Below are 15,557 nucleotides of genomic sequence, written 5' to 3' on the forward strand. Positions count from 1 at the left end.
TTGTTGTTCTCACTGGGTTTAAATCGTAGACTTACTGAATGACTTCTGCCTTAAGGGTTTTCTTTGAATCCCAAGCTAAGGAAGGAAAAAAAAAGAAAGAAAGAAAGCCATTTATTGTCTCAGTCAACCTAAGTCTTGAGAAATGGAGCATGATTGGAGGAGCTGGGATATCAACATACCTGACTGCACCTTGAAGGTCATTTACCTCCAAAATTCTCAGTTTTACTGATGAAGAAACTAAAGCCCAGAGACAGGGATCTGCCCAAAGTTACCAAGTCTGATATCTAGGCTGTTGGTTCTTTCCAATATACCAGAGCACTACCTGCCTCTGCTAGCTTAGCACTGTGCTGATCACTTAGCAAAGTTGCCTACTGATGACTTCAGATTTTGAAGTGATCAAATAGACTCAATGCTAGATTCTACGCATAAGTTTATCATGAGGCACCAACCTCCATTTTGTATATCTTTGTTTGTATGTTCTACCCTGGCTTTTTGTAGAACATGAGTGAGTTGCTTATAATAACAACCAATTGTGTCTTTGTGTACCAAGCACCTAGCACAGTTCCTGGCACTTTACTGGTGTTTGTTGGGCTACACTGAATGCCTACTTGTCACCTTGGTATCCATCCTGGTAATTCTTCAGTTATTTAATTTACATTAGAAGATTTATAATTATTCAGGCATGCTCCTCAATAATAATAATTTTAAAAATTATATTTGTAACACTTTCAGATTTTCATATAAATCCAATCCTTTAAAATCTAATGACATCTTTTGTCATTTGCTATTCCATTAAAGCCATAGCAGTTAAATATTCGGCAATAGTTTCATTAACATTTTTTTTGAATGAATAATCTACCTAGGTTTCACTTTAACTTCTACTTTAAAATTCTATAATGATAAGTATGCTGGTTAAATAACCTTTTTGGAAGGGGGGTAATAGGCTGCCATACATAGGAAGGAAGATACATATTCGAGAGCTTAATAATATCTTGTATTGATTGTCATAACAGTACGCATCTATTAAGCTCTTAATGTGCTACATTGTAGTGATACAAAGGCAAAATTTTCTGATCGCAAGGCACTCATCTTTTCATGAAGAAGACAACATGCAAGCAACTAGGAACATACAAGACATACAGTGTAAAACAGAAGAAAATCTCAGAGTGAATTTACTAGCAGTAGGATAAATTGGGAAGGGCTTCTTGCAGGTGGGATTTAAGCTAAATCTTGAATCAAACCAGGATGCAGAGATAAATACAAGCTTTCTAGGTCTGGGAGACAGTCAGTGAAAAAGCATGTAAGTAGGAAGTAAAATTTCCTATAGAAGGAGTAAGGCCAATATTATTGCAGTTAGAGTTAGAGTATTTGGAGATGAATAAATGACAAAAATTCTGGCATGGTAGGAAAATATCAGATTGTGAAAAGCTTTAAATTTGTTTTTTTACTTGATCCGGAAGTAAAGGGAACCACTAGAATCTACTTGGGGGGGGGGGAGGTGTGGGGAGGAAGGGAGAGGGCACAGAGATTGTATGGTTAGATCTGAACTTTAAGATCATTTTGGCAGCTGAATGGAAGATGTACTGGAGTAGGGAGAAACTTGATATGGGGAAATCAAATAGAAAACTATTGCAATAGTCCAGGCTTCAGGTGACAAAGGCCTACATTGGGAGGTAGTTCTGTGAGTATAGAAAAGGAGATATAATGGAAGATATTACAAAGTTCGAACAGGCCTTAGCATTAGATTTCTATGTGAGATGAGTATGAGTAAGTTGAGGATGATACCTAGGTTGTGATGTTGGGTAGCTGAGAGGATGATGGTACCCTCAATAGTAACTGAGAAATCTGGAAGACAGTTAGGGGAGAAAAAATAGTTTAGTTTAGAACGTCGATTTTAAGATGTTTGAAAGACATCCAGTTTGAGAAACTCCATAGATAGTTGGAGATGCGTGTTAAGAGATCAGAAGAGAGCATAGGGATGAAAAATAAATACATCTAGAAACATCTACAGTGATGATAGCTGATGAGATCATCAAGTAAAACAGTAGAGGAGAAGAAAAGAGCACAAAACACAGACCCTTGGAGGGCACTCACAGTTAATAGGAGAGAACTGAATTAAGATCCAGCAAAGGAAACTGAGGACTGGTCAGACAAGTCGAAGGTGAACCAAGAGAGCAATGTCACAAAAACCTAAAGGAGAGAGTATCCAGGAGAAGAGAATTACTGATAGTTAAAGGGTGCAGAGGAGTTAAGAAGGATGAAGACTTAGCAAAGGAAATTAGATTTTAAAAAGCATTTTCAATTAAATGATGAGGTCAGAATCCAGAATTTGGAAGGTTTAGAAAAGAACATGGAGAGGAAATGAAGGCACTGATTATACATGATTTTCTTAGGTTTAGTCACAAAAGAGAACAGAAATATCCCTTTTTCTTTTCTTTCTTCTATTACATATCTTATTTTTCCCCTAAAAATTAAGTGAGTTATTTCATATTTCTCTCCAAGATACTACTGTTGAATGATCTGACATATCTCCTCTATTCTGGTTATCTGTACCAATAACATGAAAAGCTCCTGTTTATAGTTAGATTGAAAAATTCAATATACAACCCAATTTAAACAATAAACATTCTTTCTTCTTTAAGTTCTCAACCAAAAAGATAGCACATTATTTCCAAATCTTTCTAAATAAAACCTTTGTAACAAACCACAAAGAACAAGAGATAAAAATCTAAAACCAAAATTTCACACTATATATAAAAAAGTATTTTAATACTTCTAAGATAATCATGAATGAAACAACTGTAGGGCATTAACTGCTACTTCACTTTTATAGAGTAGTATTTTTCAAAAGTAATGAAGGAAAAACAAGCAGAATGAAGGGAGCTTAAGTGCAGGAACACTTAGGTAAAACAGGATTATACTGGGTATTAACTTCCTAATCACAGTTATATTTGATTTTATTGTCAGAATCTAATTTAAAGGGTCTAACATTGATTCAGATTATTGTGGAGTTTGGGAAAGCAGACGGAATGAGAAATGAATTTGACCCGAATTAATATTGATCTCTAGAATAAGGGCAACATTGACAGAACATGTGAACTGCATTCTCAGTCTCATTTTCTAAGCTGATGTGCTTTGGTAATAATGTTCACATGATTTATATTTCTCTACTAATTCCCTTTAGAAATCGTGGATGTCATCTGTGGCGAAGATATCTTTGTAGCTTCCATGTGGGTTTACTCAAATGCTCTGGGAAGGGTCTAAGGACATAATAGCTTTACCACAAAATTAGGGCAGTCACTTCACTGTTCTGTGCCTGTGTTTGTTTTTTTTCTGTCAACATGGGTTGCAGGTCATGCATGGCTTTAGTATCATAAACACTTTCTCTCCCCTCTAGCCATCTTCCCCAAATTGCCATTTTGTCATCTATCCAAGTGCTGCTTCTCTTCTTCCTGTTACTAACAATGACCATCTGGACTGGACTGTCAGAAACCAGCCTTAGGGAAGTTATTCCATTCAGTTTTGGTAACGGTTCCCCAACAGTTCTAGTAGCCTGAGATACTGAGAGATTAAAAGATTTGCCTGAAATCATTCATTCAGAAGGGATCTCGGATCTAGGTCACCTTGACTTCAAAGATGGTTTTTTATTTACTACTCCCATGCTACTTTTAATGTGATTGCTATACCCCAACCCCACTGGGGGGGAAAAAGTGAACTGATTAGACTACTTTCTAAATTTATGTTATTAAAAATATCATTTTTACAATGTAACTTTCTATCTGTAATGTCAATTACTGAAAATGGAGTGGAAAGAATACTGAACTAGGAAACAAACGGTTTTGCTACTGGTCCCAGGTCTGCCATTCACTAATGAGTAGTTTGACCTCAGGTAACTCATAACCTCTCTGAATCTCAGACTCCTCACCAACAAAATGAAAACAGATGAGGTGATCTCAAAAGTCCTATAGAGGTTTAATCTGTTATTCTTACAAGGTACAATCCTAAAAATAACATTCAAATTTTATACTCATACAAAAACATCTTAAAAATAAACTTTAAAAAGGACACTAAATATTGAAGAGGCTTTTCAGTAGCTTTAAAACAGCTTACAAAAAAAGCATCTCTGAAGTATATTAGGTTTGTTCTAAGGATCATATTTTATTTCACAGAGATTGAAAAGATTTCTTACTACCTTATTGTTTCACAAAAACCTGACCCCTCAAAATGTGCAAATGATGTGGGAGGTAATTTTAATAGAAAGTATATATTTACTCAAAAGCTCTAATCTCAGTTACATATCAGAAAAAAAACAACTTGCACATATTAACTCACTATTTTTAAAAACAGGTTTAAACAACTAAATCAGATTAATATTAAATTGTAACTATTTGTGTCATTTCATTTTTGTAGCTTCAGCACATAGCAACGCTTCCTAATACCTAGTAGCCCTGAATGTCTGTTAAATAAAAAGACTAGACTCTGAAAGCAAAATCTATCTATGAAAACTTCATTACCATGCAGCTTTAGATTACAGATTAACAATTATTTTCTAAAATAAAATTTATCTAACACAGTTGGAAAATATTTCAAGTTACACACAATACCTGTAAGATCTTCTGGATCTGTTACAACAATATGGGCATTTAATTCCTGTAGCTTATGATGTAGTTCTTCTAATTTTTTATTTGATTTTTTCAAAATGTTGTCCACATATGCCAAATTTTTTTTGTCTGTTGTAACCTTCCTGAGATTTTCAGCTCCTTCTTTTATTTTCAGTTCTTTCCTTATTTCTCGTTTGATACGATCCTTGATGTCATCCAATTTCTGTTGCACCATCGTGTCTGAAAAGTCTAACTTCTGGCCAGTGCTCACATTCTCAGGAAGTAGAAGGCTTCGGGCATCCCCCTACAGGAAAAACAAAATAAAACAGAAGTATTAATTAATTGCTAATTTCATTAATTAGCATAATAGACATGACTATGATAAATGTCAGGCTTTTTATCCAGACTGTCCTAAATTAAACATATTATAATAAGGTATTTACATTTATCTGCCTATATTATACTTAAACAAAACCAAGATTCATAAAAAATGTTATTTACCAAAGAAAAAAATATGCTTGATAAAGAGTTTTAAAAATTAGTAACATTCTTCCTAGCTGTTGTGACCCTGGGCTTACCCTTGTTTGCATAGCCCTTGCCTATCAGCCTTACTGTTGTTAGTACACAGAAAATAAGGGTTTAAAAAAATTAGGGACAATCATATCACTAATATTATGTTTTCAGATAAGTGAATTAAATGTATTATGTTAGGGGAGGTAGATTTGGGGGCTTTCCAATTACAAATCTCATGCAAAAATTCATGCATAATTCTTAAGAACTTACAAAATACATCAGTTAAACATATCCACAGAAAGGTTTTAATAATAATTTTTAAAAAGTCATCAAAACTATCAACTGATTAAATGGTTACATCCTAGACCAGTGATAGAGAATCTATGGCACACTTGCCAAAGATGGTACACAAGAGTATGCTATTCACCTCCCTACTAGAAAGGCAGAGGGACATGGCCAAACTGCTCCCTTCTCCCCTCTGCACTATGCCTGAGGACATTTCTCACATTACCCACTACTCTTGCCCTGTAGCCCAATGAAAGTGTTTTCTCCCTCCCCAGTGTGGTATGCCCAGCACTGGCAGGAATGGGGGATTACAGCACATGGTCTCTAAAAGTTTTGCCATCATCATCTTAGACCTTCTAACTTAGGCCTATAGCGACTCCTCCTTATCCTCTTTGCCGTGGAACTCAGAATCTGTATCTGGTCTCTGAAAAGTGAGCTTCTGACTTATCTTGCCTAAAACCAAGCTACATACCACTTCCTGGACATTTCCAAAGCTTGTGACACTGTATAAATACCTCCCTTTTATCAGCTGTATTCTCTCATAAGAATATAAGTTCCCTTAGACCAGGGATTGACATGCTTGTTTTTATTTATAGCCACATCCTCAACACTTAGCACAGTTCTTCACATATAGTAAGTTCTTAGTCATTAAAAATGCGTAAGAGTGTATTGGTGGTGCAGGATAAGCAAGCACCAGAAACAATCAAACACAATAGGCCAGTGTTTGATTAATCTAAGAATAAATTAAAAAGGGAATTATTCCCTATTCAACAATGACAGGTTTAAGCTAGTATCTTATCTATATATCTCACTATATACCATAGTGAGTTCCAAATGGATATATGAAAGATAATTTTTTAAAAAGAAGCAGATGGGAGCAGGTAGGTGGCTCAATGGATAGAGCCAGAAACAGGAAATTCTGGGTTCAAATGTGACCTCAGATACTTCCCAGTTGTATAACCATGAACATGATTAAAAATGATTAGTTACCCAAATCCCCATTGCCTAACCCTTACCACTCTTCTGCTTTAAAATTAATACATAATATTGATTCTAAGATGGAAGGAAAGAGTTAAAAACAAAAATAAGAGGCAGACAGTAAGATATATTTTTTACAACTACTGCCGGGACAGTTATTCAAACCACGGGACAGAAGTAAAAGAAAAAGTAGAATTTTGATAATACAAATTTTTTTAAGTTTTTATAAAAACAAAACTGGTGAAACTCGACCAAAGGATAGTTGAATAGAGAACAATATTTACAGAAAAAATATTTAAGACTGCACCAGGAGTCAAGAGGATATTATGCTCAAATCCTGCCTCAGACATTTTTCCTCTCTCAGTTTTTTCATTTGTAAAAGGAGCATTAAATCAAAATAATAATAATAGCAACTACCTTGCAGAGTGGTTATAAGAATCAAGAGAGATAACATATATGTAAAATTTTTTATAAATATTAAAGAACTATATAAATGCTAGATGCTGTTATTATGAAACCCACCTCCCTTTGGTCAATAAAGAGGTAGGTATGGTAGGTTAGAAATGTTACAAACATTATCAGATGTGGTTGCTATTTCAGTTGCTTCAGCTTACTGTTTTTTTTGTTTTTTTTTCTTTAGGAGGGATGCTCACTGGGAGCTGTAGGGTCTATATTTAAAAAAAGTGACAAGTAAAAATAAAATATCAATAATATAAATCTGAAAATTATTGACATTTTCATTTAAATGTTTAGTTAAATTATTGGAGATAATTTTTCTCCGATTTTTCCCCTAAGAAGGGGCATTAGTCAAAATAACACTTAGTAAGCACTTCTCTGCATGTTTTATTATAATGAAAATAGTAACTGACTAATTTCTAAGTTTAAAACTTCCATCTACTGTTATTTTTATTGGCTTTTAGGCAAAGGAAAGAATTGTAGTCTGTAGTCAACTTTTAAACATTTACTAAGTTAACTACAAAATACAGAATCTATATGATCCTTTCACTCTTTTCCTTCCAATATCACAGACACCAGTCTAAAATGAGAGTACCTAAACACCACACCCAAACACCATGCAGAAGATATTCACATTGCCAGAGTGAATTACCTCCAGGTTAATGAGAATAATTAATGCATTTGGAATCAGATGATCTCAGTTTGGTTCCTGACTGTCATTAGCTGTGTGATGTTACTTAACCTCTCCAGGCCTAGTTTACTCTTCTGTAAAATATAAAAGTTACATTAGATGACCTTTAAGATTCCTTCCAGCTCTAAATCTATGATTCTATAACCCCAAACTAATAATATTCAAGACCATCCTACACTTAAATTCACAAGCCTCAGATCTTCTTAATATTGAATTTATTCATTCTATTCTAGTCAAGTTAATCTGTTGCCTGCTGCTTCTAAACTCACATCTTTTAAAAACTGCTCTCTCTCACAGAAAATGTTTGTGCTGGGATTCAAAAACTCAGACCTTTTTGATAACAAATTTAGCAATCTATCAATGTCACACTGCCTCCTTTTTCCTTACAAAATCTTTTCTAATGTCATCCAATACCTGGCTGTCAAATTCACATTCCGAGCCAACCTGGAGAAACGATCAAATAATCACTCCAAGGAACCACTTTTGATTATTAATCAGCTATTCATTTAAATAATCACAGTGAGATTCTTGAAGATGATTTTGATTTATTATTAACAATGATTCACATATATTTAATATTTTAAAATTTATGTCAAGAACCCTATGAGGCAAGTAGTACAAGTATTGTTCTTATTTTACAGATGAGGAAATTCTAACACAATTAAGATAAACGACTTGCTCAGAGTCAAATCCAGAGTTAGAGACATGATTCAAAGAATTTCAAAGGAGGAAGGGACTTCTTAGGCAACTTTAATCTATATGAAAGCAGGAATCCCACTTATAGCATACTAGAAAAGGCTATTTGCTTAAGAAGATGCCCATAAGGAAGAATCAACTACTACCACTCTAGGAAGCCAAAATGTCTTTTGAACAACTCTAGGTAAGGTTTTCTTTGCCTGAAATCTAAATTGTCCCTCCGATAAATTTACCAACTATTTCTACTTCTGCTCTCAGGAGGCTAAGAACAACTCTATTATAATTTCCACCTCAGAGTCCCTAGAAATACCTATCATGCCCACTCTTAATCTCTTCTCTAAGATAAAAATACTTAGTTCCTTCAACTGATCTTTATTTGTCAAGATTGAGGAGGCAATCTTCTGGAAAAGGAGTAGATGGAATCAAAGGCACACAGAAAGGAGTTGGCCTTACCAAAGAGACATCTCATTATCTGACCCTGGAGGAAAGAAACAGCAGAGAAAGGGAGTATGTCAAGGAGTTTTAAGATGAAGAGAGGAGGAACTTAGTTGGTGCTTTAATTTTGTCAATAAGGCAAGAGGCAAGGTCCTTGGCTGAGCAATTGGTGAGGGAGGAAGTTATGAGAGGCTTAGGAAGGAAAATTTTGGTATTATTTTTGTGAGAAATTAAATAGGAAATCAATTAAAGAGGAATAAAGGGATTATTTGGCTGCCAATGGAAATTATATAATAGATTGCAAGGTACCTAATAAACTCCATTTTGTGAACTAAGAGGGAGTTTGATGCAATGACAGAGCACTGGTTTTGGAAACAAGACATCTGGATTCCAATCCCAGCTTTGCCAGCTTCTAAGTATTCCTGCAACTTATGGTAAAGTCACATCATTCTTTTATTCTGAGATTCCTTATCTGTAAAATAAAGAGGTTATACTAAAAGTTCTTTAAGATTCCTTCCAATGTTTAATGTATGACTTATAGACATACACACACACTACTTTTTCAAATTGCTTCTAATTACATACACTATCATATATTACAATTTCATCTTTGATTCAGGCTAATGTGATACATAGCATGTCAGGATCTTTTCAAATTGTTAATGTTGACTTCTAGGTCATGAAAGCAACAAGATAGAGAACCTGATATTTTCTTTAATCGCCATGACCTCTTAAATCTCTCCAAACTAGAAATTATGTGCCAAAGATAAAGCAGATTCAGCTGTCTTCATGGACTAGGCTACCCAAAACCCAAAAGAAGGTTAAAAAACAAACAAACAAAAAAAAAAAACAAAAAACAACTCCAAACCCACAAATGGAGGCTTACTGACACTGAGTTCACTCTGCCTCCCTCCTACAGTAACCAAGGACAACTGCCTTACAACAAAACCCACTCTAATATTCCTGCCTACATCTCTCTTTTCAGTTTTAGGGGTAATCTGGTTCCAGATTGGGAAAATCTGAAAAAGAAAAAGCAGGACATGGAGGTATATGAGAGAAAAGGGGAAAGGGAAAGAAAAGGGAGGAGAGACAGAGACAAAGAGAACGCAATGAACGCGATTAAATACATAGAAGTGAGGGACAATCTAGAAGAAGAGAAGTAAAAATCAGTAACATTATAAGAAAATATACTCATTATGCAAGCAAAACATATTGCGCTGAAAAATCATTAAGTCTCCCAGGAGAACTCAATAGGACTAAAAAACATAGAAAATGAAACTCCAATTGGAGGAATTCACAGATAACCTCAAGGAAAAAACAAAAACAAAATAACAAACTAAGGCTGCAAATTCCAAGACAGATAGTGGTTAAATTCAACAATTCAATTCAGACACAATTAGTTCTGCAAGCCATTATGAAGAATTTCAAATATAAAGGAAAAGACTTATTAATAATGTGAGACTATTTTGTACCAGAAAAAGAGGAGTTACGTATTCTAAAGAGCAAAGGAGCTCAGATTGCAACCCTGGTTAACCCATCTTATAAATCTGAGCTTGGTTTGGAAAAAGAAGGACATTCAATAATAAAGGTGAATATGAAACACACTTTTAGAAAAAAAAAGCCAAACTTCAGAGATAATTTTTTCTCAAATACCCCAAACACATAAATGCAGAAGGAATTCATAAATTCAACAGGCAAAAAAGCAACAGTGGCAAGAGATAAATCAGTAAGGGATTTCTTTCTAAATATACATAAGACAGGGTTAAAAGTAGAAATCTGGTAGAGGGAAAAGTGAAGAGGTAGATGAGGCATTAGGATCAGAAACTGGTGACAACCTATGTACAAGTCAATCAATGTTTTCTTTAAGGTACATTACGAAATGGGTGGCTGCATTAAAAGGGGAGGGTGGAGAGAAAGCAAAGACAGGAATGTGGGATGCACTGAGGTAAAATCAAGGGCTAGCAATAAAGGGAAGTTGACCTCACAGGGGAATAGGTAAGAGAGTGGAGAAAAAGGAAGGGTAGGAAGCCTTTACTTAAGAGGAATATTCTTAAGGAGAAAAAGAGATGATGAGGCATGAGGATTTTAATAAAAGGGTAAATTGTTCTGGGAGTGAGGTACAAGAGAAAAAGAATCCGAAAGGCAAGAGCTACAAGGCAGTGGCAGAAGAACATCTTGCAGAAAAGGAACTAGATCTAGCTGTAAAGGAATTACAAAGAAAAAAACTCTTTGTCCTGATGAATTCTTAGGAGAATTCTATCAAGTTTTTAAAGGAAAATTAGTATCCATACTTTACAAATTATTCTAAGACATTGAGAAAGGAAGCAACCTACCAGAACCCTTTTATGAGACAAGTATAGTCCTACTACCCAAATCTGAGGAAAGGAATAAACATAGAAAGAAAAGTACAGACCAATATCATTAATGCACACTGATTTGAAAACTTAGGACCTGGGGAAATCAACTTAACTCCAACTAACTAAACTTTACTATTCTTCTGCCTTAGAACCAAGAAGAACCAACCCATAGTCCTGATTCTAAGACAAGACGGTAAGGGCTTTAAAAAAGTATTTAGGACAAAATCCTATCACACAGATTATCAAAAATTTATCCAAGAAATCATTTATTACAATCAAGCATCATATGGGATAGGAATACATTAGAATCTTTTCCAATAAATGTGAGAGTGAAGCAAGGATATCCACTTTCCTAACTATTATTTAATGTATTTCTGGAAATACTAGCAATAGGAATAAAATAAGCAATATAACAAAGAGGAAGGAATTAAAAGAATAAAGATAGGGGGAAAAAAGAGATAAAGCTCCCTTGGTTTGCTTGATGGTTTATTTGGGAAAAAAAAAACTTAGGCAATGAGAAAAGATATAACGAAGGCAACAGCTTCAGGAAAATGACAAAAAAAAAACACAGATACACGGTGACACAATCAATTGTAATGAACTTCTCTACTGGTAGCAATGCAGTGATCCAGGACAATTCTGAGGGACTTATGAGAAAGAATGCTATCCACATTCAGAGGAAGAACTATGGGAGTAGAAACACAGAAGAAAAACAACTGCTTGATCACCTGGTTTGATGGGGATATGATTGGGGATATGGACTCTAAATGATCACCCTAATGCAAATATTAATAATATGGAAATAGGTCTTGATCAATGACACATATAAAACACAGTGGAATTGCACACTGGCTACTGGAGTGGAGGGAAGAGAAAGAACATGAATTATGTAACCATAGAAAAATATTCTAAATTAACTAATTATATTTAAAAAATTTTAAGGAAAAAAAAAGCTACTAAAAAAACCCCATCTGGTATTAGTTAAAAAACAGAGAGAGATATCAATTGAATAGATCAGCTAAGGGAGATTGAGAATTAATAGAACTCAATAATCCAATGTTTGATAAAGTAGAAAACATAAAGGACCTAGGGAAAAACTTCCCATTTGGGAAAAAAAAATTGCTGGGAAAACTAGAAAGCAGTCTAGAAGAAAGTAGGATTAGACCAGTGATGGGGAACCTATGGCATCATTTTCAACAATATATTCTAAACAGATAGGCAACCTTAATATTAAAGAGCAAACATTAAAAATCTAGAATTTAGGAAACACTGTATACCTCTCAAAATTATGGGTAGGATATGTATTCTCTTTTTATTACTACTTACATTCCATCTTATTATCAATACTGTGTATTGGTTCCAGGACAGCCAAGAGGTAAGGGCTAGGAAATGGGGGTTAACTGACTTTTCCAAGGTCACAGAGTGAGGACATGTCAAAGGTCAACTTTGAATACAGAACCTCCCTTCTCTCTGCCAGGCTCACAATCGACATAGCTACTAGACTGCCCCCAGGAGATATATTCTTAACCAAATAAGAAAAAGAAGTAATTGCCAAAGATAAAACAGATAACTTTGATTACTTGAAAATGAAGTTTCTTCCTACCCAAACTCATTTATCTATTTAGTGTCATACCCATTGAACTTCCAAAATTTTTTTTTACTGATTTAGAAAAAACCATAACAAAGTTCATTTGGAAGAACAAAGGATCAAGGATATCCAGGGAAACAATGAAAAAAAAAATACAAAGGAAGGGGGCCTTGCAGTCCCAGATCTCAGACTATATTATAAAGCAGTAGTCATCAAAACTGGTACTGGCTAAGAGACAGAAAGGAGGATCAGTGGAATAGACTCGGGGTAAGTGACCTCAGTAGGACAGTATACGACAAACCCAGAGAACCCAGCTTTTGGGACAAAAATACACTATTTCATAAAAACTGCCGGGAAAATTGGAGGACAGTGTGGGAAAGATTAGGTTTAGATCAACACCTCACACCCTACACCAAGATAAATTCAAAATGTGTGATTGACTTGAACATAAAGAAGGAAACTATAAGAAAATTAACTACTTTCCCTATTTCTGATAAGGGTATCACCATTCTTCTAGTACCCTAGATTCTCAACTTCAGGCATCTACCTCAAAAATTACCAAACTGATATTCTTAAAGAACAGATGTGACAGTTATTCTCCTACTCGGGGAGTCTCTTCTTGCCTCAAAAACAAAATGTAAAACTCTTTCTTTTGGAATTTAAAGTACTTCACAACCTAATTCCAACTCACAATTCTAGTTTTACACAACATTCCCCTCAATCACTTTACAATGCAGCCAAAATGGCCTTCTTGCTGTGCCTCACAAAACCCTCTCACCACCAATCATCTATCCCCTTTGAATAGGATATCTCTATGCCAGAAATATACTCCCTCCTCACCTCTGCCACTTAAAATCTCTAATTTCTTTCATTCTGTGTTCAGCTCAAATGTAAGATATTGCCAGGGACCTTTTCACAGCTGTAAATTCCATGACACCAATCCCAGGGTGTGTCTGTCTATCTCTCATTTGACTTTTCTTTTCACTTAAGACACTTCCCTTCACTTAAAAGACCATTGAAGGTTCATCATGATTTCAATATTGATGTGTTTCAAGGAATGCAAAAGACTGTAGTGGAGCAGTGGAAACGCAAGCAACACTTATCAATTAAGTTAGCCGTGGTAAATGGGAACAGTATATGGCCCCCCAAAACAATTATAATAATAACATCAAAGATCATCATACTATATATAATAATGAAAGTTTGAAATATTGTGAGAATTACTAAAATGCGACACAGAGATATGATGTGAACATAGGCTTGCTTGGTGCAATGTTGCCAGAAACCTTAAAAAAACAAACAAAAAATTTGACACAATTATCTACGAAGCTCAATAAAGCAAAGAGTAATAGAATTGATAGACTATTTACATGCCAAAATTTCTACATGTTAATAATTACATAGATCTTAATGCTTTGTACATATTTTAAATAGGTGTATTTTCTCTGACAAGTTTTTCCATCATAATTATATATCTATGTAGAACTCTATAGACACACACACACACACACACACACACACACACCCACACACACACACACACACACACCTTTATTTTCTCTACTACCAATTCCCAAATCTGATGGGGAAGAGCTAGGTTTTTCTTTATATCCCTAGTGTCTAGAACTTATTAAATGATTAATAAATGTTTGCTATTGAATAATGAAAGTACTATTAAGAGTACTTACCAGATTCCCCAGAATTTTAGGTATTTATACCCAAGCCCAGTGTGTAAGTCTATCTCTTTCAGTTTCTTGCATGCAGTAAATCCATGCAACAGGGTAAAATAAACCTGCTGATAATACTATCTGCTTCAAAAAGTGTAACTGCTTTTAAGCTGCTAAACACCAAAATCCAAAATAAGAACAAATTCAAATGTATAGCTCCAGCTTTTTAATGCATATTTTTAAGTACATTTGTGTCTCATGTTGTTAACAAACTATATGCTCCTCCTGAGCAAGGTTCTCCTAGACTTTTAACATTTCCCTAGGCACAATTCAGCCTATCTATTTTGTTGACTTTTCAGCAAGGTGGCATAGGGAATAGAATACAAAGTCAGACCTTACTAGCTGTGGGACCCTCAGCAAGCTATCTTACTGCTATCTGCCCATTTCCTGGGCAGTAAAATGGGGATAACAACAGTACCTACACCTCACAGAGGAGCAGTGACGATATGAGAAAATAATTGTAAAGCACTAACACAGTGTCCAGCACATAGTTAAGTGCTACATAGATTTGTTACTATTAAATTTGTAAAGCACTTAGCATAAAGCCTGAATGACAGGTGCTTAATAAATGCTTATTTCTTTCCCTTTCCTACTCAAATTTACTGCTTACCTACATATAAATAAATAAAACAGCTAACATTTTTTTTCCTCTCATTTCTACCTTGTTCAAAACAAAAAAAAATTTAAATAAATAACCTAGGCATTCTGATTCTGGCATGCTCTTCTTTCCCGACCTAATGAGTTCCTATTATCCTAAACTATAGCAAAAGCCTTTTAGAAAATTAAAATCATTTCTGATTTGCTTTGATTACTTCCTTCATGACAGAAAAAAAAGGGGCTAATGTTAAGCAAAAACACTTACATATGTCATCATGTAGAAAAAAAGGAAACCACAAATAAATTAAATTGAGTCATAATACAAAATGGATCATATAGCAAATTATAATGCACTATATTTTATGTGAATAAATTTACTTAGGAGAAATTTTAAAATATTCACTTTGTATGAGTTTCCCAAATGATTGTTTACAGTCATTAACTATGGGGAAAGGGTAATTAAAGGACCCAAAAGATACTATATAGCCCTCTTCACAAAAGAATTCCACTACTCTAACAAAAACAATCTACAAAACATTTTTGATGTACAGGCAGACTCATCATTTAGTGCTTCTTAAGGAAAAAGGGTAGTTAGGCCATTCTGAAACTGAGAGATTAATAGAAAATTTAGAT

The 15,557-nt window shown here is 34.6% G+C and overlaps 1 protein-coding gene across 2 annotated transcripts in view; it reads right to left on the reverse strand.

Annotated features, from left to right (window-relative positions):
• The window catches only part of PKN2 (protein kinase N2), a 182,003-nt gene that overhangs the window by 104,946 nt on the left and 61,500 nt on the right, over positions 1 to 15,557 (reverse strand). The window contains exons 1-2 of one of the 2 annotated variants that reach the window (XM_056815383.1): positions 4,605 to 4,738; positions 2,095 to 2,190 (exon numbers count right to left, since the gene is read on the reverse strand). Coding sequence is in view for 1 of the 2 variants with exons in the window: in XM_007480369.3 (XP_007480431.1) it covers positions 4,605 to 4,905 (301 nt within the window). In the remaining variant the exon portion in view is untranslated. Of the gene's footprint in view, positions 1 to 2,094; positions 2,191 to 4,604; positions 4,906 to 15,557 lie in introns of those variants that run through there. The other variant, XM_007480369.3, reaches the window with a different exon arrangement.

Source organism: Monodelphis domestica, chromosome 2 (assembly GCF_027887165.1).
Source record: "Monodelphis domestica isolate mMonDom1 chromosome 2, mMonDom1.pri, whole genome shotgun sequence".
NCBI classification, from domain to species: Eukaryota; Metazoa; Chordata; class Mammalia; order Didelphimorphia; family Didelphidae; genus Monodelphis; species Monodelphis domestica.